This window comes from Cynocephalus volans, chromosome 12 (genome assembly GCF_027409185.1).
Source record: "Cynocephalus volans isolate mCynVol1 chromosome 12, mCynVol1.pri, whole genome shotgun sequence".
Classification (NCBI taxonomy): Eukaryota; Metazoa; Chordata; class Mammalia; order Dermoptera; family Cynocephalidae; genus Cynocephalus; species Cynocephalus volans.
Window position 1 is genome coordinate 39,145,649 of NC_084471.1, and position 27,301 is coordinate 39,172,949.

General features: G+C 36.3%; 1 protein-coding gene across 1 annotated transcript in view; it reads right to left on the bottom strand.

Annotated features, from left to right (window-relative positions):
- Positions 1–1,409: 1,409 nt before the first annotated feature.
- TMTC2 (transmembrane O-mannosyltransferase targeting cadherins 2) overlaps positions 1,410–27,301 on the bottom strand; it is a 380,397-nt gene continuing 354,505 nt past the window's right edge. Inside the window, exon 12 of the mRNA XM_063076008.1 lies at positions 1,410–1,668. Within this exon, the coding sequence (XP_062932078.1) occupies positions 1,489–1,668 (180 nt within the window). The 3' untranslated portion in view covers positions 1,410–1,488. The remainder of the gene's footprint in view (positions 1,669–27,301) is intronic.

A 27,301-nucleotide genomic window follows, 5' to 3' on the forward strand; every position in this document is an offset into this window, starting at 1 on the left:
TTGCAAAGAATTGGCTTAATGCATCAAGTTTTATTTTGTTATTCTGCTATGATAGAATAATAAATAAATAAATATGTATGGTATAACATAGCTACTTTCACTATGAAGAAGTTGCTAATGGACTGGCATTGTATTAAGTTAAGTTTTAGTAGCACAGTTTGACTGCAAGCCAAAAATTGTTCAATGAACGTGTTCTTCTCCTTCATTTACAGCCTTTTACTCATGAAGTGATCATTGAAGTGGTTACTAACAGGTATCAAAAGAAAATACCAAATTTGGTAATGAAAAATAGTTTTCAACTGAGAAAAACACCTGGCAGAATATCTGACACACGCAGGCTAATGCTACACTCTATTGCAGCTTATAAGTCCTTTTTGACATCTTTTGGGAAGAGCAAAATAAGATAAAAATAATTCCTTGAAAACTTATCAGCATTACTATTTAGGTACCTATCAGAAAGTGATTAGCATTTCACACTCACTCTTTCCAAAACACAAAGTCATTGGCAACCATCATCATACACTCTTTTGCGTAGACTTGTAACATCTGAGAAGCACAGAGCACCTTCCCTTTTGTCTAATAGCTGTTGGTCAGTTATTGGAACTGGAACACTTATAAACTTTCCTTTCCCTTATCGTTACGTAAGCATGAGCTTTAACCACGAATAGCCATTTTAAAAGGTAATTTCAAAAGAATTACTACAATGAAACCTACTAGGCAGTTTGGGGGAAACCCTTGGCAATCTTAAAATAAAAAATGCCTGCCTGACACATATAAGACCTCCCCAGCCCCTCTCATGACACCAGTGTCAAGTGTGGTTAGCTCTACTTTCCATTTCCGTTTCAGAACACGAAAAACAAATGATGTTCAAAAAAGTGAAGCCTGTGACATCCAAATCATGAAATGTTATGTGCACTAGTCAAAAAACAAATGCAGATTCTGACAGATCCTGACACAGTATTAAAAAAAAAAATGTTTTCTAAGCTTCAGAAATTGACAAGCAGGCTGTCCCAAAGAGGGAAGACAGCAGCATTAGGACAACCGGTGGCTCACTGGGATTCACGCAATGCTTTAATCACTCCCTATTTAACACTTAATAGTTTACCTTGGCTGAATGGACCCTCTGACTTCCTCTCACAGTGTTTAAGAAACAATATAATTTTGAAATGAGCTTTCAAAAATTAACAAAATCTGTAACTTAAACAATCCCCTTCCCTTTTAAGAATGCCAGAAGATCCTGTTTTAAGTGCTCTGGTTTGCAGTCTATGGGTAACAATTACATCCTCCAGGAGGTTTCCAACATTCCCCTTTTTGGTGTTAATGGCTGTGCCAACAGCAAAGTGGATTCTCCCAGAAGTGACAGTGACCTCAGTGACCTCTGCCCTGATCTCAAGAAGTACAAAACGAGCTCTTGTCATAACACCGCTGGGAAGTTCTGTTAATGAAGCCGGCTTTTAAAAATGGAGGAGGGTGAAGTTCTGTCCTGTGTCAGGTCTTGGAAGTCTTTAAGCCTTGCTTTTCCATGATGTTCCAGAGTTTGCGGAGATTGGACTGTGTGATGACGTCATCCGGCTTGAGCTGCAGCGCCCGCAGGTAGTTGGCCTCGGCCTTCTGGAGTCTGCCATTGAGGTGCAGAATGGCTCCCAGGTTCATTAGAGCAGCTGGATACTGCAACAGAAGGAAGGAAGGAAAATGATTAAGAGGCCATTTCAAGCTCTCCTTCATGGAAGACAAAAATCTCCATGTACTTATGCAAATGATTGCCTTATGTCTGGAGGCAATTTAGCAATTTATACAGACAAAGATAACTAGAAAGAAAAAAAAGTTTTCAAACAGCTACTGTGTATTCTGTTTTTGTCCATTTAAATGGACAGGTAGATATAGAAATAGTATTTTTTTTCTTTAATGAATATGAAGTCCTAGTAACCTAGTCAGACTATACTTTTTGAGGAAAAAGGTAAAAGTGATACAATTTCACATGAAAAGATTTGATTTTAACTCAGTGACAAGGAATAAAAAATTACGTGGGAAAAGTTGACAAATCTATGTCTACTTACTTTTTTGTTTTCTCTTAGTAATATTTCAATCTTTTTGTGCAAAACAATAAACTCTGAAAACTTACTGATGTTTTCAGAGTAAAAACCCTGAAAAAGAGATTCAAATGCAACCACTAAAGCCCTTTCCAAACCTAAGTAGTTTAACAAGACAAAGACCTTATTTTAAAAGCTAAGCAGCCAAGCAGTTGTAAACTTCTAATGGTGAATGTTTACTATAAGTACAGCAATATGCAATCTATATACCAGATGAAATATAGCACAGAAGAATGTAAGCTTTATAAGAAAAGTCTTATGTTATTTGTTAAAAAGTAAAGTAATTGTCATAGAACTGTGAGTAAGCAAAATAATTGCAATACGAAACTATTCGTGAAAAAAACTTTTTAAAAAGTTTTTTAAAAGGCATGACTTATGTAGCACTACTTTAATACAAAGGTTTCCATCCCCAAATTCACAGATATTAGTTAACAACAACAAAAGTCCTTCCCAAAGGAAAAATATGTTTTACTTACTATCTACAAATAAAGGCTATTCTGCTCTTGTCTTGTCCCTGGAACATTCTGGCTAACAGAGAGAAGCTAAAATTTTGGCAGTTACATAAATGCGTATTTGGAATATCAGATAAAGTTAAAAGTGTTTATCCTATAATCATGCTTTCATTTTACAGATAGTGTCAACTATTAATTGTCCTTCAACGCTTCACTACAACCTAAATAATTCACAATTATTTTTATGATTTAGTATTTTTGCAATGCATGATTTTTTTCAGCTGGATTCATGTGAGTCCACTCTTTACTGTAAAAAAAAAAAAAATTATTTCTGAACCAAAATCTATGCTAGAGAAGAGGGCAGAATAACTTAGAAAAACATATTGGAAAAAAAAAAAAAAGATCAGATTTGGATTTTAAGAGATCTGGGTTTGAGGTCTTATTCAATCATTGACTGTGATCTTAGTGAAGTCCCCTAACATATCTCTACCCTAATTCTTTCATTTGTGAAATACTGAAATAATATAAACTTCTTTGCATGCTGTTAGAAAGATACAATGAGAACAAAAACAAATACATGTATCAGAGTGCAGATATGAAGTAGACACTCTAAAAATGTCAAGGTTATTTTCCTGGTATGATCTTGCTTGAGGTCTAGCACACGTATATTTGTGATTTTTATATTGCTGTTCAGCCTTTAAAATTTTTATTTCAATGGCTACATAATATGTCTCTGGATATACACCATAAAAGTCTTCAGCTACCGGTCATTATTTTCAAACTTTTCTACATCCTTTTTTATTTTCCAAAAATAATGTTGCACATATAATCTAACCCCGACCTTCAAAAACCTTTTTGGTCAGTATGACTCCATGCTTACCAAGAAAAATACAGATGGTCAATTTCTAATTTTAAACATGGATCCAAATAAACACAGCTTTAAATTACATATGTGGTAAAAAGCTCCACATTGGAAACTGAAAATACCACCACCTACTCTGTCTTCCTAAAAGAACTTTGTTATCACACTGTTGTTATTATCTTGAGTTCCTGGATGCCTGGACACATTTCTGAATTATGTACCCTCACAGTGCTTAGCACAATTATCAATAAACAGCTACTAAACTGATGGGGAAGTACATTCACAGCCTGAATTACTAGAGATGCTAAGTAGATAAAAGGTACAGATTTCCTGTTACCCTGAGTGAAAAGAGAGGAAATGGAGGGAGAACCACTGTTGGAGATGGTTCCTTACTAACCAGAAATAGAAGAGGCCCAGTGATGGGCTGAGAGAAACCAGATGTTTCTGTGGGATAGCTGTAATTTCTTAAATCACTTTATTTCCAAAGTGTCTGTACCAATAGTGTCTGTACCTACAATTGCAATTCGAAGGGGTTATTAAAAATACTCAGAGGTTACAAAGTCAGACTGTGTAGGTTCAAATATCAGCTCCAGAGATCTGTGCATTTGAATAAGTTGAGTGAGGGCTGGAGACTTCAGTTTCTTCTAGAAGTGGAAGTACTTGCTTCATAGGGTTGCTGTAAAGATTATATGAGGATACAAACATCATTGTCTTTTTCCTTTTCTTTCCCACCTCCTTCTCCTTATTTCAAAATCACAAAGTAGAATATCCTTGTCAGTGTGCCTGAACAACCACTAAATCCAAAAGCTGAGGGTTGTTGAACTGGCTCTATCTTAACTAGCTTTCTAGACTTTTTTTTTTTAGGTTAAACTTATAAGAGATGGATGTCAAAACGGGTAGTGAAGTATATACGAAGCCACAAAAATAGTTTTACTATTATTATTAAATTGGAGCCTGAAGTTCTTCTGTCTTTGGTATACTTTAGAGTTATCTACCTGACATACAATGATTAGCATTTAGTATTTTATTATTTTAAGAAAAACACAATTAGGAAGTTAAGTCTTTTCTGATAAATGAGTTCTGAATGCTAATTACAGTGGTATTTTTGTAATAACTTTAATTTTGCATTCTCCACACTAATGTATTACTTATTAAACAAAAATAATTGATACTACAAAGTTAATGTAGGATAACAGATCTCAAGGGAGTTCACATACACATTAATTACTTTCCTTAAAGAGTAAAAATATATGTAAACTAAACATGTGCATATTTAAGAACATCAAAATATTTTTAAGAGGCTAAACATTTTAGATTCAGTTATAACATTTTGGTTTGAATATAAATGTATATTTTAATAGAATAAAAGTTGTTTTATTTTAAAAACCTACACGTTCACTATGTATGCTTAAAACATCACTATAGCCGCTCATTGAGTGAATGGAAACTGATGAAATTTACATACAGTTATGCTAAAATGTGACATACTCATAAGTAACAAGTATCATTGTTTTGAAACCTAGGTAACCACTTTGAAAGTATCAACAGTTATTTCAACATAAACAATCTCCTGTTTGTTAAATATTTATGAATAAGACTAGACATAGCCACTATTTTTTCTTACATTGTTGTTTTCTCTCTTCAAAGACAGGGGATTTATCTTTTAAGTCTGTCAGTTCTCCCCTCCACAGCAGTGGCTTAGGATAGTTTATGGATTCCCATTGGACTAAACGTCTTCAGGTCTTCTGGCCTAGTGCTATGCTCTGAATGTTTGTCCCCTCCAAAGCTCATGTGGAAGCTTGGTCCCCAACGTGTCAATGTTGAGGGGTGGGGCCTTTGGGTGGCAACTGGATCGTGAGGGATATGCCCCCATGGATAAATTAATCCATGCATGGATTGATGAGTTAATGAATGATTGGGTTATCATGGGAGTGGCGCGCTGGTGGCTTTATCAGGAGAGCAACTGAGCACAATAACATATGTTCAGCACTCTTGCCATGTGATACCCTGTGCTATCTCAATACTCTGCAGAGAGTCCCCACCAAGAAGAAGGCCCTCACCATATGCGGCCCTCTACCTTGAAAACTAAATTTTGTTTCTTTATAAATTACTCAGTTTCAGGTATTCTGTTATAGTGACAGAAAATGGACTAATACACCTAGCCACACAAACTGTAGTTTCAGGCAATAGCATCAGCACTACCTGGGAGCTTGACAGAAATGCAGAACTTTGGGCCCCAGCTACTGAATCAGAATCTGAATTTTAACAAGATCCCCAGATGCTTTGAATGCTGATCAAAATTTGAGAAGCACTGTTCTATAAGTTAGTTATAGATCATTTTACAGCTTTTACAACGGAATTTCCTATGAGGCTATAACATATAAAACAAAGTACATAAGATCCAATGTCTATCCCCTTATACAGTAGAATTATTCTCTTAGTCATAGAATTAAGTTGATAAATGTTCAAATGACATTTTATTAATGGAAGCCATAAATAATTAAATGCTATTAAACAGAAGGAGAGGGTATGAAAAGACTTTTGATAACCAAATAAGAGCATGTATAGGTTTCTAAATTGACTTAAAGACCGCATAGCTCTACAACCAAAATACAAGAATTTCAGGTGATTAGCTGTCTGATTATATATTGATGTAATTGCTCTTGTCAGTTGAAACTCATGGGCTGGGGAATGAGAAACTCGACCACACCTGCTAATGCCTTCCCTCACATGCGTATTCTTTTATTAAAGGCAGCTGATGGAAATTGTAGCATGTTAACCAAGGCAGTGTGCAGTTTGCAGCCCAGGAACATGTGGCTCCTTGCTCTGTACAACAAATGACACCTCAATTCCGATATCACTCCTCCTCCTTTCTCCCCCTGGCAAGTTTAATGGCCTATGCTAAACTAGAAACCTGAATAGATTACCCTTGATTTCTTGCTTTCACCACAACACATATACATACTCAAATCCGATTTTTAAGTTTTGGTAACTTTGCTCCCAAATCTCTCCTAAATCTGTCTTCTAATTTTATACTGCCTCTTTCTTCCAATTTGGTTTAATCCAAGAAATAATGATTAGGACTTATTTAAGTAAATTATTTTGACAGAAAAAAGAATAAATGAATAGGTAGCCAAACAGACTGATGGGTGATAGACTACTGAAAAAATAAACACATGCATAAAACTATATGAAGGTTTTTCTCTTTATTTTAGGCATGTAAAAATTTCAGAGGATACAACACACTGTGTATTTGCCTAAGAAATAAAACTCTCTGTAAGTACAACAGAAACCCCCCAATATCTCTCATTGTCCTACTCCTGACCACCCTCCCCCAAAGAAAGCCACTGTCCTGAAACTGGTTTCTATCATTCCAGTGCTTATTGTATACTTTTGTTTTCCATGGACCCATAACAAATGTAAATATTATAAGTTTTAATTTTGCGGATTCATCATCATCCCTCATGGGAGGCCATCCGGCCAAGTACCCATCTGAAATGTGAATTTTTTGCTTAACATTTTGTTTTTCAGATTTATCTTTCTCTCTCTATATATATAAGGTTTAGTTCTTTCACATGAATTCCATTGAATGACTACCTTTAATTAGTGATGGAATATGGACTCTTTAAAGAGGGCTTCCATCGATATTCTTGTGCATATCTCTACACATACTAATGGGAGAGTTTCTAGGAGTGGAATTGCTGGATCACAGGGGATCTTTGACTTTGCCAGATATTACCAAATCGCCTTTCAAAGTGGTTGAATCAAAATGCATTAACACTGACATGTAACAGGGTCTCTTTATTTCATATACTTAATAATACTTGGTGTTGTTTAACTTTTTAATTTTTGCTGAATGGAAAGTTGTAAAACAGTATCTTATTCTGGGCTTAATTTCTTTTTTCTGATTGGTAGAGCAGTTAATAACATTTTCATAAGTTTATTCGCTCTTGATATTCTCTGTTTCGTGACCGACCTGTTCTTAACATTTGGACAACTTAAATTTTTTGTAAGGGTTTTGACCGACATGGTGGTATGTGAAAGGTAAGAATACAAAGCTCCCAGTATATCAAAACAGGTCCTAAATAAGACTGCTTGTCCTGGTGTTCCCAAAATGAAGAACCAGATAATCACTGTTTCTAGAAAGAAAATCTGTCATAAATGAAATGGAGAATCCTTGATATAGTTTCATTTTCAGTGGGGATGAGAGGATGATGACAGAATGCGGGCAGCCAGAGGGTGGGCTTCAGAGAGGGGCAGCAGGATCCACATGAATGTGTCATAATAACTATACAATAACAGCATACAAAGTAAATTTTTATAGCCTCTCTGTCTTTATCCAGATCCCTTGCCTTCTGACTTTTTTCTTGGCTTCTTTTTCAGGGACTATAAGAAAATAATTTAAGATGAACAATATGTTTCATATGTTACCTCTCTTTGTCACTCTCCATTTCTACTGGAACCATGTAGGTTTAGCATCTCATCCCATTCCTAAACTCTATCAGCCTCCTATGTTCTCCCCACCTTCAATCTCTTCCCTACTCCAATCTAACTCCCACCTGACAAACAAATGCGGTTCTAGAGATTTCAACCTGTGCCTGTAGAAAGAATCCAGTCTCTTCAGCCCAGTACTAAGAAGCAAGCCCTTTACAATCAGGCACCAAAATAATCCCTCAATGTAAATTCTGCCAGAACCATGTGAAACTTCTATTTCTGCATATGGTCTTTTGAGCATTCATTCCTTATCATAGACTGCTCCTTTGACAAAATCCTTCTTCCATTCTTTCTTTGACAAACTTCTCATTTATAAAAAGTTTAACAATCTCTCATGCATATCTTACTTCTCTTACGTTTCCACAGTACTGTCTACATACATTAATTACAACACTTACTACAGTGAATTATAGCTACTTGTTATAAGTCTGTCTTCTTTGCTGGAGGGCAAGAAAGTGAATTTATTTTAATTGTCTTTATATTGCTAGTGCCAAGCTCGGGCATATGAAAGAAAGTCTCCATGAATGCTTGCTGAAAGAAGACAAATTTATATGGTTTAGCAGAAAGGGCTGACCTAGGAGAGGTAAATTTGACACCAATCTCAATGTAATTTAACACACATTTATTGAGCACCTGCAATATGTCAAGGTTTCTGCCAGACACCAGGTAAGCAGTGAACAAGATTATATTTTTTAGTCTGTATGTAGATTTAGCTAACTTTAAGTGCATTCTTGGCATTTCCCACAGCTATTAAGAGGTGTACAATCATTATCTCATTTATGCCCCTCAAACTTAAGAGGTGGGTAAAACTGTTATCCATGCATGATACATGATATAAACACTATAGAGGATTGCACAGGTGAAAACTTTGCCGCCCTCAAGGAGTTTACAGTTCAGTGCACGGATATAAATTCTTCTACTCCAAAGAAGAATCAGAAGTGTGTTTACAAGGGAGATACTAAGACTGAGCTGTGGGGAGAGAGGAGATTGTTTCCTTATGGTTATAAAGCTATACAACAAGATGGATTCAGTTTGCTTCAAGTTATGCATACTTCCAGAGTGAGAGTGACACATGAACTGTTGAAATTAGTGGGCTGAATTAAAATCAACTTGTTACATTTTAAAAGCATTTTTAGCAGACTCCTGAGAGTGGAGCCAAGAGTGGAGAGTAACACCAATACAGAAGAGTCTGAATTTAAATTAATTTGGAGATTGAGCAGTCAATAGTAACATCCATGATGTTAAAACCCTCTGGGATCAAATCAAAATGGGACCAAGAAATCCTTATTAAAAAATGCAGTATTAGTGCCGGCCCGTGGCTCACTCGGGAGAGTGCAGTGCTGATAACATCAAGGCCATGGGTTCGGACCTTATATAGGGATGGCCGGTTTGCTCACTGGCTGAGCGTGGTGCTGACAACACCATGCCAAGGGTTAAAATCCCCTTACTGGTCATCTTAAAAAAAAAAAAAAATGCAGTACTAATACAATAAACCAAAGGATCTTTTCAAAATGTTATGAAGAAACAAAACTCCAAGCAACACAGTGCTCCCAACTCAGAAACGATAGCTCTTTGTAGTCATATTTTAACTACAATCATATTTTGAATAAAGCATCTCCACAAAAGATTCACCAAATTATAGTTACTGCAAGGAAAAACAACACAGGAAATCTAGCAGTGGCAAGGCAGATTCTGACAGATAATAGAAATGATTCATTTTGATTCTCAGTTTCAACACAGTATTTGTGTTTTTCAAATAGCTTTGAATAAAACAAAACAGACATAGGTGACAAGTAAGACACAACACTGTATTAAGGGAGTAGTTTCAATTTGTCAGCGACACATTTTATCCTGTGTGCTCTATCTCTCTCTCGTACATCTGCTCCATCCCAGGGGGTGTTACAAGAATGTTCATTTAACTTTTATGATGGGTGTGATTGCCACAGTGTGGAATGCTATTCATTTTTATGGCAACCAAAATGCCAACAGCTGTGGTTTGGGGCATAGCAAACAGTGATTGTAACTGAGAAATTTCAAAGGTGGTGGTTATTTCTAATAGACTTTAAAGTGCATCTACTAAATTAAGAATATGACCTCAGGAATTATTCTTCACTGAACATGATCCTGTTTCAAAGCTGGTTTTGCCGATGTCCTTAATTTCACAGGAACATCTTTCATATGATCCAAATGGAAAATCTAGATCCTTGGCCACCTGAATTTTACTCATAACATTTATAAAATGCAATCAGTACACTGTTTATCTTAATTTGCAATAAGCATGCATTGCATCATTTTAAGTAAAACTACTAAATAAAAGTTAGATATAAGTGAGAAAGTATCTGACAACTCCAAGTAAATGTGGACTACAATAAAAACAAGTAGAATTTAAGAAATTTAGGAAAAAAAGAGAAAAGAATATGCACAACAGGGAAGCATCATCTATACCTCTAAAACACCTGTCTGTCCTCACCAATCTAAACAGCTGCTACAAAATCCCACAGCATCTTTTCCTTTTCTTTGAAACAAATCCCTTGCCTGTTTCTATTCCAAATATGATTTAAGCAACATAAATTCACTTTATACTTTATTAGTTTCTTTTTAGCATGAAGGAGAAAAAGAAACATGTGCATGCTTTCTCAGTCATAAACATATTACACAGAAGGATTTCCAGCTGTATAGGTCACCCAAGTGTGTATGTGTGAGGTGTGAATTTGAATTTATGTAAGAAAATGTCTGTTCATTCCAAGAAGTTGAAACATGTCACTGGAATAGTCATGTTATTAAAATGTATTTCAGAGATATGTTGAAAATTGAGATCTGTGCTTATAAACTTTAAGAAGTCAATGGTCATGGAAGATGAAAACACAGACCCATTTTTTTCCTGGACTTTTTGCTTGCAAATTGACTGACTGGGTTGAGGAAAAAAAAAAAAAAATATACACACACACACACACACACACACACACACACACACACACACACACACACACACACACACACATAAGACAGCAAGAGGCATACATATACTATATTGACATAACCAAAGACTCAACAGATACCACAACAATCAAATTCAGGAGAAATTTTTTGACCTATGTACATCACTTCTCTGATGTCTATGTTTGCAAATAAATAGCTTTGATCTGATGGAGGTCAACTGAGAGATGCTAGTTGTATATTGTGAAAATGACAGATTTCTCTCTGAATAGGATATATTGAACATATTCATTTTTAAAAATTATGTAAATGAGCATGTTTGAGACCTCAAAATATAGTTTAAAATGAAATTTGGATTAGGCATACACATATGGTTTCTCAGTTCTGGCTGCTATAACAGAGTACCATAGACTGGGTAGCTTAAACAATTATTTCTCACAGTTCCTCAAGCTTGGAAGTCTGAGATGAGGGTGCCAGCGTGGTCAGGTCCTTGCTGAGAGCCCTCTTCCAGGTTTGTCCTCACATGGCCTTCCTTGGTGTGTGCGCTCAGAGAAAGACTCCCTGTGTCTCCTCTTTTTTTTAATAAGGGCTTTACTACCATCGAGGGCCCCATTCTCCCAACCTAACCTAACCAGAAGGATCCACCTCCAAATACCATCATATTAAGGGTAAAGGTTTTAAGATATGAATTCTGGGGCACACATTCAGTCCATAGCAGATGAGTAAGACAACTATGTTTCCCCTCTCACAAAGCAGATGGGGACTGTGGTGTTGTATTAGTCCATTGTCTGTTGCTTAGAATACTTGAAACTAGGTAATTTATAAGAAAACAAAATTTAGTTTTTACAGTTTTGGAGCCTGGGCAATCCAAGGTCTAGGGGGCACATCTGGTGAGGGCATTTTTTCTGGCGTGGACTTTCCACAGAGTCTCATGGTGAAGCAGGGTATCACCTAGATAAAGCTAAGAAAGAACATGTGTCCACATGCCTTCTTTTTCTCCATAGAAAGAAAGCCACAAGTGCCACTTCCACGATAACCCACTTATCCATCAACCCATTAACCCACGGATTAATCCATTTATGGAGGCATAGTCCTCATGATCCAATCACCTCTTGAAGGCTCCATCTTTCAAATGCCATAGTCCGATTTCCCACCCTCTTAAGATTGTTACAGTGGGATTCAGGCTCCAACATGAGCATGGGGTGACATTCAAACCACAGCAGGTGTAAACAAGCAGGATTACTGCAGGGGTGACAGTTTCATCAAAACAATCGCATTTCAACAGAACATTAGAAGGCAACAACTGTCCACCTGCATAATGAATATGAAGAAGCACATTTCACCGAGCAAATTTACCACAGCATTTTATGAACACAGCAAGTGGAAAGTATTTCGAGTGTTCTGAGTTAGGATGACCAGATCCAAATAACGGGCAGGAGTAAAGCAATTTCTTCAGAAACTATAAATCTTTCCAGGGACTAAAAGTAAAATGTAAACACACTGTCTGATGCATGGCACTCTATTTGCACTTTTATAGGGCCGAGGCTTTGTTGATACATGCTTTGAAAAATAATGATGCAAGGTCTTCACACATCATTTCAGAAAATATTCCACCAGGACACACCAATCAAGGTGAAGCTACGCTCTATTCCAAGCCATTACACTCACCAAGGTGCCACACCTGCTAAAAATCTAATAAATAAATAAACACGGCTTGTGTGTGTGTCTAAACTCATGGCAAATCAAGGGAAGTTTAATGGCAGAACTTCTGCTCACATAGTGTAAACTCACATATCATTCTCAATATCTGTCCATTCTATTGCACATTTTGCCTTTATTTTTGAAAAGTTCATATCTGGAATTGCCACAATCAGACTGCATCAATCATCCTGAAGTAAAAGTATGTACAGTCAGCACATTTTTATATCCATAAGGTTTTAAAGATGGGCTTGACAACATCTTTCTGAGTAATAGCCTCCAAATTTTTATATAATACAAAATTCACATTGCTTTTACCTAATCTATTAGTGTCTTTTCTCTTCTCTGAGCAACCACATTTTTGAAAACACTGTCACCCTTAACTTCATGCCTCCCTTCCTTGGTCTACACTGTTAATATAAAAAAAGAAATAAGCAAACAAATAACTAGCAATCGATAAAGCAATCACACAATCCTAGAGCCCAAGCGACTGTGAGCCTCAAATATATTAATTGGATACTTATTAATCCATACTCACAAATAACAACCAAAATGAGCTTTAAAAAGAAAAACAGAACAAAGTAAATTATTTTGGACCCAATGATTAATTCTCTCTTTGATTCCTTTTAGACTCATCTTCAATACTGAGTTAGAGAATCATAATGATTATATGGTTTATGCCAAATATGTTTATAAAACCACCAAGTAATACCTTTTTACCTACTAAAAAATATGATTTTGTATTGGTAATGCAACAACCTTAAAATAAGTGATCTGATATTTGGCTACACTAAAATTTGGCCACATATCACCTCTACTTATGATTCATGTCTGAACAAGCATAACAAAAAACACTTCTCTAGAAGTAAAAGGCGGCACACTTTAAAAATTCTTTTACATAAGATGTAAGAAACCAGAGACAAGATCCTTTTCTGCTATTACATATTAGTTATTCTTAAAACAAAGTACCTTATGAATACTTCACTAAGTTGTAGGCCATTTGTCTCATAAATGCTTAATATCCATTGAATATAATAATTAAATCCAATTTCAATACAATAATTAAATCCAATTTCAGTATCTTGAAATGGCTCATAGAAATTAAGCTATGCTCTAATGCCTATAATTTGACACTTTTATTTACTTCTGTCAAAGACAGAAGTTTAAGAACTTTAACTTCTTTGGTTCATCCAAGAGAAGTAGGGATTAAGTAGTAATTATAAAGGTAGTATTCTGAGAAAATTAAGTCCTAGATGCTAAGCTAGCATGATATTTTATAGCAGCAGCCTTCAGCAGAGTAGCAGACATGCATGTGGCTAGTCTGCAAGTCTGTTCAACTCTAAAGCACGGCCATCCCAAGGTACAGGGGAAGGATGCAGGGGATTGATGCATTGAGGTATTTCTTACCATATAAATAGGATTTAGGGAGGATGAAAGAAAATTTATAACAATAAAACACGATGAAAATTTTTAATAAGAAATTCACTGAAGGAACTTTTTTTCCCCCACATTTTAACACTTTGCTTTGAAGGAGTCTTTTGTAGGCTGCAAATAGTTAAAATGGTATGTCTTTTGCAGTTCTCCAATCATAATTTTTAAAATAAATTTAAGTTAATTCCATCTACTAAAGCCAATCTTCTTTTTTTCCCTTTTCAAATATAAATTGTTTGTTCACTCATTCATTCAACATCTACTTACTGAGCACCTACTACAGCACTGGGGATCTAGCAGCACACAAAACAGTCAAAAGCCCAGGTCTCATGGAGCTTATATTCTATTTGTAAGAAATAGATAATAAACACAAAAAATAAGTAAAATATATAATATTTTATACTGTGAAAAATGCTAAGGTTAAAAAACAGAAAAAAGAAAGTGTATAAGGAAGGTATGGGAGCAGAGAGGTCAGCAAACTAGTCTGTGGGTCATATGTGGCCCATTGCTGACCCATGTACATTTTTAAATGGGTGAAAACACTCAAAAGAAGAATAATGTATCACAACACATGAAAATTACATAACATTCAAATCTAAGTGTTCATAAAGTTTTATTGGAACATAGCCTTACTTTATCATGTGTATTATCTATGGCTATTTTTCATGCTACAAAAGCAGAGCTGGGTAGTTGCAACAGAAACCTTATGGCTGCAAAGCCTGAAATATTTACCATCTGACTGATAACAAAAGTTTGCCAAATCCTGGCTTGATATTAAACAGGGAGATCTGGAAAGGTCTTAGGGGAAGACGGCCTTTGAGCGAAGAACTGAAGAAGGTGATGGAATGAGTTGCACTAAGTGCATGATCTGCCATATGCTTTGACAGAATCATTGACTGCTGTGTTGAAAGTATATGAGGGCACTTCAAAAAGTTCATTGAAAAACCACATTAATAGATAACACACATCTTTCCATGAACTTTTTGAAGCACCCTCATATTTATGAAGGAGGAGTAAATTTCAGTACTATAGGTCAATGGTGATGGTCAGATATTTGACCAGAACAGTAGCAGTGGAAGTTGGTTTACTCAACTGGAAGAATGAAGCCATTTATGGCCATGGGAATGACCACGGGAGGAGAAAGTACAGGAGGAAGATGAGGAGTTCAGTTTTGGACTAATAGCTTGAGGGGTCTCTGTAAGTGGAGACACTGAGTAGACATTGGACAGATTAGTCTGGAGCTCAAAGGAGAGATATGAGCTAGAGATATAAATGTGGGAGTCATCAGTGTATCGATGCCACATGAAAGAGGGTAAGGTCCCTCAAAGTTTGGGTGTACAGAGAAGAGTGAAGCAGGCTCAAAAAAAAAAAAAAAAAAAAAAAGATAAGAATTCTAATGTTAAGACATAGATTGATAAAAAAAAAGAACCGACCAAGGGGGTAAATGATGAGGGACAAGGATAAGACTTCTAATGTTAAGACATAGATTGATAAAAAAGAACCGACCAAGGGGGTAAATGATGAGGGACAAGAGTTAGGAAGAGACAGTCCTTGAAATCTAAGGAAGAAAGTGTTTCCAGAAGAATGAGTAGTCATCTGTGCCAAATGCTGCTGATAGGACAAACAAAATAAGGACTGAGAGCAAATGGATTTACTGATGTTGAGTATTGTTCTAGTAACTTTGACAAGAGCAGTTTTGGCGACATGACTGGGGCAAAAGTATGTTTGAGAGGGTTCAAATAAAAATGGCAAGCTCTGGGCTGGCCCGTGGCCCTCTTGGGAGAGCGTGGTGCTGACAACACCAAGTCAAGGGTTAAGAGCCACTTACCGGTCATTTTTTTTTTTTTTAAAGGGCAAGTTTTGCAATGAAGGGAATGGGAAAAACAGAATGGTAGCTAGAGGAAGAAATGGGTTTGGGAGGCTTTTTGCTTTTCAGTTTTGTAAGAAATAATATGCTTAAACACTGATGGGAAAAATCTGGTAGAGAGGGAAAACTGGTTAATAAAGGAGAGAGAGAGAAACAGTGACAGAAAGAGAGAAAGGTGGCATGTAACTGCTGGAGTAATGTCCTATAGGAGTCAAGAACAGAGGCATTTAGTGAAGAAATGAAGAGATTGGTTGGCCTTAGAAGCATTAACAGTGTATCTATCCATAATGTCAGGAGGAAAGATAGCATTTAAAGGTTCAGATGCTGATAGATGGTTAGATGTGGTGGCAGAAGCCTTTGGAAGTTCACTCTGATTACTTCCAGATTCTCCATGAAAGAAAAACAAGGTTATCAGCTGAGTATGATGAGGGGGGAAGAAATATTGTAATTTTAGGGTCGAGAGTAAGATATAAATTATCTAGAAAAATGTTGAGAATGGACTAGAAAACTATAGTATGATTGTCACCCAGCTTTGAGGAATCACTTGAGGTTAGTAATAATGACTTTAATGTGAGTTGTGTTTTTCTGTAGCCATCCTTGGCTTCAAGATGCAGACATGGCATAGGCACTGGTGGATTAAAATGGGTGTTGATTTGGCCAAACGAGTACGAAGAGGCAAGAAGCAGCAAAGGAGTGGAGATTATATGCAAAGGAGTGATGACAATCATTGACCTTGGAATTTAATCCAAGTAAAAATGGATGTGAAGCATAACGTGCAAAGAACACTGAAACACTGGTAATTTCCATGGAGGGGTCCTAGGGGTGGCTGATGAATTTATGAAGTTGGTACCAGAGGTGGAGATGGTGGTCAGGGAGTGGGATGTTTGAAATGAGATCATGGAGGTGTTGCAGAAGAGAAAACAAAAACGAGGTAAGAGGACTCTCTTGGGAGACCAAAGTTAGTGACATATTTCAAGAGTTAGTGAGTAATGGATAATGCAGGCAAAAGAGGGCTATAGAGACTCATGGGCGTTAGATTCTGGAGAATGAGGGATGACCTGAGAGATCTGGACCTCTTGGGGTGATTTATGAGAACAGGGATAAAGAAGATAACTGAGATTAGTCTTGATGGTACCAAGGAAGAAAATAACACCACAATTTCATTAGCAAATACTAGAAAAAATGGTTTCAGTGAAGACAACTTTTTTAGTAAAGTTAACTTTTTAAAGATAATCCCCACTTGTTAATACCTAACTTTAAGCACTGAAGTAGCTGCTACTTATGCCTGATGAACCTTCACTGAGAAAGCAAGCATGGCACCAACAGCATGTCCTAAGAGGTTTCTAATAATTGATGAACACATTTCTTAGTTTTATTATTGCATTGCTCCACTGGTCAGTTTTATATTTTTAATTTTCTTGTACTTCAGTGGCTAGCTAAAAACAATATTGATCACATTTTTATTTGGTGTCCATTCAACAAAATTTAATAAAAAATAAATTTATAAATCAAGTAAATCAAAAGAACCATGTGTTTAGCATAATAGCTAGTGGTAATATTTTTCATTTAAAGACTAAATATCAATATTTAGTGTGGTGATTCAAATAGTGATTACCTCTTGTGGAGGCATAAGGATGGGAAGAAGCACATGGGTAGACGAAAGTTACTGGTGATGATTAGTTTTGCAGTTACATGATGTGTTCATAGGCTTGAACGTTATTATTTGTTATTGTGCATCTTAACTCACATCTATGCTAATACATTTCATTAATTAGATATTATATTTGATATTACAAATAGTTGATAATAGTCTACTGTAAAATCACACTTCCACTGGGATTCCCTATTGGCATGAGTCCAAAGAAAGTCCCACAGGTTCATAGAAAAGTTCCCTTGGACCATACATCTTCTGCTGTAATCAAGGGAGGGGAACACTGTGTATTGCTGGCAAGATGCATACATCATTCTCTGTCCTAACATTAACCACACAAAAAATAATCCCTCTCATTAGATATACGATGTTTATTTAGATTTATATCATGTTTGCTGTTTTATTTGCTCACCATTTCTCCTTACATCTTATGTTCTCCTTCTGGAAATACTTTCATTTTGACCAAAGTAGAGGCTTTAGAGATGTCTTCAGTAAAAGACTGCTGGTGGCAATAATTTTTCAGTTTTTGATTATCTAAAAAATCTTTATTTCACTACCATTTCTGAAAGATAATCCTAGATGTTAAGAGGGTATCACAGAAAAAAAAATGTTAACATGTTTAAGTGGTTATTCCATCATCTTGTGTCTTTCATCGTTGCTGTTAACTTAATGTGCTCTTGGTCAAACTGGTATGCCTTCATAGGTAAGTTTTCTTTCCAGCTGTTTTTAGTTTATTCTATATCACCATGATAGGCCAAGAAATAGATTGCTTTTTATTTATTTAATTTGGAATATACTGTGCTAGAAACCATCCTAGAAAATTCTGGGACATTCACTGTTCTATACTCTGGGTCTCTAAATAGATATGAGACCTTGTAATTGTATTCTTCAATTTTCTTAACTTTTCTTTCATATTCCCGATTTTCCTTTTCTGTGTGACATCCTAGATATTTGCTCATATATACCTTGATTTTCACTGATATTCTCATTTGTGACTAATCTCTTTAAACGTTGAGTTTTGATTTCAACAGTTCATTTCTATTCAAGAGCACTCTATTTCTCAAATATTTCATACAAAGCTATTCTATCTTCTGTTTTTGACTATTTCAGTGCTTGTAGTCTTTGGAGGTCTAAATGTTTTGTTTCTGCTGACTCTCATTCATGGTGGTTACTTCCTCGTACTCTTGTGATCTCCGCATTTTCTTTAACTAATTGCTTAATCTTACTCTGAGGAATCCAGCAGGCCTGAATTGGGGATATTTACTCCAGAGAAGATTTCCACCCGCCTTTGCAAATAGCTAGAGAGCACTTCCAATCTGAAACTACCACATTCTCCACTGAGGATCTTGAGTCAATACTGCAAGTTATAGGCTCTGCTTCACCACACTGGTGCAGGTACAAGGTTCATTAGCCAGAAGGCAGGGCTGCTATCAGACTCCATTCTCAGGATATCCCTGCTTCTACAGGCAGCCCACCACTTAAATCCCAAACTCAAGTTTGCAGCTGTTCTCTTTTCTTTTTCCTCCCCAACATCTCCCACCACCCTTACCCTTCAAAGGGTGCTTCTTACCTCCCTCTTAAAAGCCTAGCAGCATTTCAGGAGGAGAACATTATTCTATCCTCTCTACCAGGGGAAACAATCTAGGGGAGAGAATGTCTGTGCTCAGCTACACTGACAGAAGCAATTATAAAGGTCATTGAAATTGTGTCAGTTTTAAGAGCTTTCTTTAAAAATAGTTTGAAGGTGGCATATTAATGAAGAGTTGGTCAACAACAATTACAGAGCTGCATCCTGCATATAACACCATTCTAAGTAATGGGGAGTAAAAATGAAAGTGGATGTTATTCTCAAATATTTTCAAACTCAAGGGAAGATAGAAAGTGGCAAATACAGATAAGCAACATGAACAAATAAAAACCTACAGACAACTAATGAAACACTTGACATCCTCTGGGAATGTTATCCACTTTTTGGAAGTGCTCCACTTTGTTTAGCTTACAACTGAGAACTACTATACAACCCACAGTTTATTTATCTGAAGTATCAACCCACAGTTCATATTTCTCTGTAAAGAACGGTTATCACATGTATGACCGTTCTGCATTTTGACACGAGCCCTTTCTGATAATACAGGGAAATTTCAAGTTGATACTATATTTTTAGCAATTCTACCTCTTGCCAAGATAAAGTCTAATTTCATCCTCACAAAATGAGAAAGAAGGAATTTGCGTTCCATCATCTATTTTCTCCCTTTAACATTAAGTAGCAAATTATAGAGTAAGTCGTATTTGAGCATGAGCACTGCTACTTCACAAACTAAATATATTTATTCCTTTCTTCGCTTATGGAGTAAAAAAGAGCAAACCTTCCCTGCTGTCAAGATGGATGTTCACAGGATGGATAAGAAACTCCTGTGCCTACTTTTCTTGCTATCTATTCAAAATCATACTTTTTTTCATGTGGCACAAATGTACTCACAGGCATGTTTGTACCCTGTGGGCCTGAAACTGGCAAAGGTCTATCCAACTGCAAGTCACATATGGATTACTGTTAATTGTGATACTCTGGAACTATTTTGTAATATTAATTTGTTACCTGCTTTCTATATGCGATTTCCCTAGTAAAAACAACATCAGTGAGCTGTTAACCTTAAGCATGACAAATCATTTTTATTGTCATCCAATTATTTAATACACATTATATACATACGCCCTAGATCTTCTTACCTTTCAGTGTCCTAAAGGGTCAGAAAGACTGTCTTCTATTAATTATACTACAGGTTCTCTTTTATATTTGCTACTTTCATATTTTTCAAAGCAGATGCCCTTACATGATCTCATTTGATCCTTATAATTGACCCAGAGAGATCTGGACCCTGAAGGATTAAGTTGTTCAAAGTAACACAACCAGCGAGCAGCACTGTTGGGTCCAAAACAGTTCTCCCCACTCTATTTTCTCTTCCCTTTACATTTTACTATTCCAATTCATTATGATGATGATATAGTGATTGTTTCTATTTTGGCAAATATCAGTGGAGATTCATAATGTTTGTCACAAGCCATTTGGACAGATTGTAGATATTCTATAAATGACTTTTCTAAAATACACTAAAAAGTGTTTGGGATCTATGAACTCATTCCCAATTTAGCCTTTATTTCTTGCTTTATGCACTCTAAGAAGAAAAATAATATCTACTTGAAGAAACACGAAATTTATATCTTCACAATTGGCTCACTGCTCACAAACAGTAGGGTTAAAACTGTAATGCTTAGATATTTAAAAACAAAACACTAGTGCACAACATTATTTTACCACACCAAATACTCTTAAGTTTTTGTCTTGAAATGCAAAATAACATCACAAACATTCATGCTAAATGCTTGTGTTATTGTAATTTGCTTGACATATAAATTTACTTCTCATTATCAAGTTCTATTGAGTGAAAACTGATTTAATATGTGATCAATATTGTTTCTAGCTAGCTGCTGAAGTACAGGAAAACCAAGATTATAAAACATGAAGTGCGATGCCACTAAAACAATCCAATAATAAAATAAAGACACGTGTTAATCAACTAGAAGCATCTAGGATGTGTTGGTAGTGCCATGCTTACTTTCTAGGAGAAGTTTCCAGAGGTTTGGTAATAGCTACTTCAGTGCTTGTTAGGTATTTTAAGTAGATATATTATCTTAATTATAACCTATTCGTGGTATTTGTTAATAAAAAAAAATACTGTTGCAGATAAGTAAAATACAGAATAGTCTCACTTACATTACTTAGCTTAGAAAGCATACAATAAGATTTTCCTCCAAGCTGTTTTATCTACATGATTACATTTTGTTCAGATAGATCATTCCTGCTAAAAATAACAAAAAGACCTGAGATTAAAGGGTGTTTATACACTTATTCTCAACTGAGGAGAAACGTTTTCAAAGAGATATATCAAAACCAGATACACATATGTCCAAAATGGCAGGTGGGAATAGTTATAGATTAGCAGTAGGCAGACATGGATTTTAATTCTTACTTTAGCATTTACTATCTATGTGACTTTGGAAAAATTACACAACATTGCCAAGCCAGTTTCCTAAATGAAAAACGAAATAGCTGTCCTGCTTGTCTTATTGGGTATTATGAGGAGTAAGTAATAGAGTCGGTATAATAGCTTGAAAAATTTAAAACTACAACAATATAAAATACTACTTTACAGCATGTTATCAAAAGAAAAACTGCAATATTTCAGTGGTAATGTGCAAACTTCCAGGTGGTACTTCCCTACTAGAATAAAACTGTTCAAGGGTGAAAATTCATTATTTACAAGGGTATGGTAATTCAAAATTGGAGGAAAAGCAATAATTTTTTTAAAAATTGTGAATTACAAGTTCTGTGTTGTGACTTTTTAAGTTGAAGAAGAACAAGAAAAGGCCTTGGAGAACCTCTTAATTTGGCTTCTGGTCAGGAGGCATCTCAGGAGACATAAATATCCTTGCAAATAATATACATACAAATATATTTCTTAAGCACAAAACTGAAAAATCTTGATTTGTACATTAAAATGTCCTTCTTAATGCTGGGGGAATTTAGATTCTGGGAAAAAGTAAAATATATTAATAATAGCACAAGGATATTCAAAATAGCATATGCTTAAACTTTGGCTCTAAATCACAAGTGTACATTTAAAATCCAAAGCGAGGAGACAGAGTAGATGCTATGCACAGTAAGAATTTTATTACAGAAAAAAAATTAAATCTTACTCATTTGTTTGCCTATAGGGTTCTTTCTATTTAGTTTGAAAATTTTCATTACTGTTATAAATCTTTACCATAAATGCTGAAGAATATCACCTACTGTGTAAGGAGAAAAAATGAAATTAGGCTTTTAATCAAGAAATTAGGAGCTCCCTGGGAAATAGTTGAGGAAGGAGAGTATCTCATATTTCACTCTATCTCAAAGTAGAAAATTCTGAAAAAAATATCAAACTTTTATAGAAGGATACTGGCATCAAGAAAATCTGATGATTATGAAGAAATATCATTCTTTCTCAGCAATAGAAATGGAACTCTCTTTTTCTCAGTGTAGCATAGTAGTTCATTATAAAGCTAGGACAGATCGTAATTTATCTAAACAAGTCCTCTCGGTGGGTATTTAGGTTGTTTCCACTTTCTTTGCTAATAGAAACAATACTAAAGTATACAGATGATATTTAATATAGACTGTCAAGGATAAATTCATAGAGCCAGAGAGAAGAACAGGGTTAAATACATACAGAAGGAGAATTTCAAAGAAGTAGAAGGGTAAAGTGTGTGAAATTCCAGAGCATGTGGCATTGGGCTGGGATGGCAAGCGGTGCTGGAGGCTGGCATGCAGGAAGAGGAAGTGCCCTGCAGTTCTGCAGCTGTGAGCATGGAGAGAGAGGGACGGGACACTCTTGCTGAGAAGAGCACATCTACGTATTTGGTTTCTGATAAAATTTATGCTAGGAAATGGTTCTGTTTTTAGCAAAAAGAAAAAACAAAACAAAACAAAACACCTAAGGATGGTCAGCAATGACCAAAGAGATTTTTAATAGTAATTTGAAAATAGCTGTTTTAGAAAGCAGCAGCTCATGACAGAATTGAGGGACCCAAGACTTAAGGCAGAGAGAACAACTAGAGACCTCTTAAACATTTCCACAGAAGGAATTATGGAACTCTGAGCTACGGTAGTGAAAAGAGAGAAGAAATAAATATTACTGCAAGGTTTTTTTTTGCTTTTTTTTTGTTTGTTTGTTTGTTTGCTTCTCTAATGGGATTTGATTAACTGCTGGTTAAGGGTGAGGGAAAAGAAAAGAAACTTGAAGGTAACACTGAGATTACTAGCTTGGTCACTTGAGTGGAGAGTAAATGTAATAACTAATGTGAAGAATTCACAAGGAGGAGATGTTCTGGGATGGAAGGATGGAATCAGTTATTCTGAACATGTTATTTCTTCCCATCTCTACCTAGGACCAAGCCATCTCTCTCCCCACCCTGGATGACAGTGGTCCGTGAACTGTCTCTCTGCTGCCAACTTGTCCCTCTAGTCCAGTCTCCATAGAGTAGCCCAGATATCTTTGTAAAATCTAAATAACAGTATTTCACTCTTGTGCTTAAATCACCCAAGAGGCTTCCCTCTGCACTTACAGCAAAATCCAAAGTGATTACAGTGTACCCACCCCTGCGTCTCTCTCAGACCTCAGCCCCTGCCCCGTCTCGCTCATATGCTCTGCTCTCCCCACACTGGCATTCCTTCTGCTCCAAGCTTCCTGCCGTCTTGCCTTCAGGCCTTTACAGAACCTGCTCCTCCCCACATTTTGCATGGCTGGATTCTTGTTATTTATGTCTCATGTTAAATCTTACCTTTTAGAGAAGCTAAAAAATGATTATCCAAAGTATGCCTCTTCTTTATCATGTCTTATTTTTTTATGTCTTATATTTTATTTTCCTCATTGTATCATTTGATAATATTTTATCATTTTTGGCTCTCACCTTCAGAATAAAAATCATTTTTGTACACAGAAGGGACTTTATTTACCCTTTTTACTGCTTGTTCCTAATGCCTAGAGCAGTGCTGACACTGAGCGGGTACTCAATGAATATTTGTTAAAAGAAAGAATACATGCTATGCTTGAAGTACCCCATAGTATAACTATGTGTGGATAGCTAGGAAATAGATTTGAACCCAGGGGAAAGATCAAGCCTGAAGAAAAGAGTTAGGTACTGTCAAGCTATGATTGGTTTATACTCATAGGCTCAGCTACCACTTGTGTTTGCATGTGTGTGTGTGCACGCATGCATGTGCGTGCACAAACGTGTTTGAGAAGAACAATTTTCCAATAATAATTACTTGTAAATAACTTCATAATATCCTTTCCAGGACACAGAAGCAAACCAAAACTCATTTCTTCTCCATCACCCTTTACATGACTAGCAACGTGTATTGAGTCTCTGGTCTGCAACATGTTAGGTATGTGACTTCAGGCAGATCACCTATATGTACGTACTTCGGAAAGTTCACAGAAAAAAAATCATTAAACGATAATACAAATCTTCCCATGAACTTTTTGAAGTACCCTCATATTCATTCAACAAATATTAGGCACTCACCATGGACAGGACTTTGCTACATGTAAGGGATACAATGTTGAACCAGCCAATCATAGATTGCCCTCATGGAGATCTTGTGAGGGCCATGAACAATCAAATAATCATACAAATAAAGATCAGCTATGATAAAAACTATAAATATAAAGCAAAGTGTACAGTACAAAAGAAGTTCAGGGACAATTTCCCCAGACAATGGTTGTCAGGTTGTGATCAGATGAACAGAAAACTAATAGGTGAAGGAGACAGAGGTAGAGGTTTAATGTCTTGAGTTGGAACTAAAGACGGCATGTCCTAGACACTGATAAGACAACTATGCTGATGAGTCCTCATAGAGTAAAGGAAGCAGCCAAGACCACATTACTCAGGGCCTGCAGGCCATGTCAAGGACTTTACTTGTGAATGAGGTGAACGAAAGAGACCCTACCTGCTGTCGATCATTGCTAGCTTCGTATCTCTCACACTGAAAATACCACATGTACTTTGGTGTAAGCTTATGGTAAACTTCCTGAATATGGCAGAAAATATGTTATTCCAAACTGTAGCTCTAAAAACTATAAACTGTACACTCTCTTCCAGATATGTGGAAGGCATATTTGGATGACGTGTGAAGTGCCTGTAAAGTGTATTGGATAAAAGCAACTTGCTTCTGTGCTGGTTCAGAGGGTACATCTTTGGCATTTGCAAGGTTTTTCTCCTAAACATGTACATGCCCACAATTTTTATAATAGAGAGAAATCTTAAGTTGTGACTTTAGATCTAGAAGCAGTCTTCCTCATCTGAACTTAAATTTCTACTCTTAAAACTGAATAAAGATCTTGTTAAGCAAATGAATTTTGTGAAGAAGATTTTCTGGAGGCATATTTAACCCACCCGCAAGGGCAACTACTTTACAATATATGTTACACACAAATACAAGCTACTAAATATAAATTAGTTTGTTCATTACAATTCTTTAATAAGGCTTAGAAACATTAAAATTAGTTAAGTCACTGTGATGAAGTGATAACACTATTTCTATTAAAAGTTATTCATTCCCTGCACTCCCATGTTCATAGCAGCTCTGTTTACAATAGCCGAGATATGGAACAAACCAAAATGTCCATCGATGGATGACTAGATAAGGGAATTGTGGTATACATACACTATGGAATACTATTCTGCCATAAAAAAAAGAATGAAATACTGCCATTTGCAACAACTTGGATGAACCTGGAGAAACTTACGTTAAATGAAATAAGCAAAGCACAGAGGGATAAATACCACATGTGCTCACTTATATGTGGGAGCTAAGAGAGAAAGGAAGGAAGGAAAGACCACAGTAGTTCCATGGTCTTAAAGAGGGAGGGAACGTTCCTAGGGCTACAAAATGGAGGAGAGGTGGGGGACGGAGGTTGGGGGCTAATTGGGTGCGGACACGAGGTACAAAAGTAATTTCTGATAATGGGTATGCCCTCAGTATGAATCTGGCCCTCACATCATGGGCAGGAGGGGAGACAATTAGCTTTGTATTTCATGAATATTAATAAATAAATATAAATAAATAAATAAAATACACACACATACAAAAAGTCATTCATTCTTTTTTTTCACTCATTCATTTACTCATTCATTAAACCTGCTCCTTGAGAGTCTTCCCTGTCTCAGAACACAGCAACTCCATCCTTCTGAAAGTTGCTCAGGCCAAAAAACATAGAATCTTCTTGACTCCTCTGTTTGATACTACCTCAAATCTTCATGAGCCAATAAAGTAGGCTCTAGCTTACACACACACTTAGAGACACACACAGAATCCTCCCATCTCTTGAACAATTCCTTCTTAGTCACTTTGGTAAGCTTCTTTTTTAACTGGCAATAACATGTCAAGTTTTTAAAAAGTTTGGGTATCACAGAATCTCCTGCTCTCTCTCCATGAACTCTAGGTTTAGAACATCTGTTCTATATGTTCTCTCTGGGTTTTACCGAATGACTTTAAAAGCTAGCCCTGACATCTCCCCTAATCTTCAGGCTCATGTTCAGTGGCCTGTTTGGCTTCTAGGATATCTAATAGTCAACTTCAACACACTATCTTTCCCATCAGATACATTTGGGTTTCAAGATTCCCAGTTTAAATAACTAGTACCAGAATCCACTTGGTCATCCAAGCTAGAACGTTCTCTCTTCCTTACCTCCTTGTCCCATTAAGGTATCACCAAGCACTGCCCTCTCGATCTCCTAAATATTTCGCAAATATGCCTTTTCCTCCCTCCCCTACTTACTATTGCCCAGTTCAAGTCCTCATAATTTCTCACCTAGACTATAGCAGTACTAGTCTTTCTGTCCCCAATCTTGTGTCTATAAAATCTACCCTCTACAATGTAACAGATATGCTTCGTTAAAATGCATTATCCTCTTTATAGCCATTAAATGGATCCCCTTAGTGTGGCAGGTGAGGCTTTTGATGAACTTGCCACTGATTTTCACGCTCCAGACTCTTCTCCTACCACTCGAGATTTCAAGCTTTATGCTCTTAAAATACAGAGCTGTTGTCATCTCCTAAACACACCACACGATTGTCTACCCCTTCCTTCAAATGTGAAAATGCTCCACTCACCAAATATTGTTTGGCTAAATCCTACTCCTACAAGACTGAGCCAGGCATTCTCTTCTCCTAGGACATCTTCTCTGGCTTTCTCAACTCCCAGGCTATCCTAACTG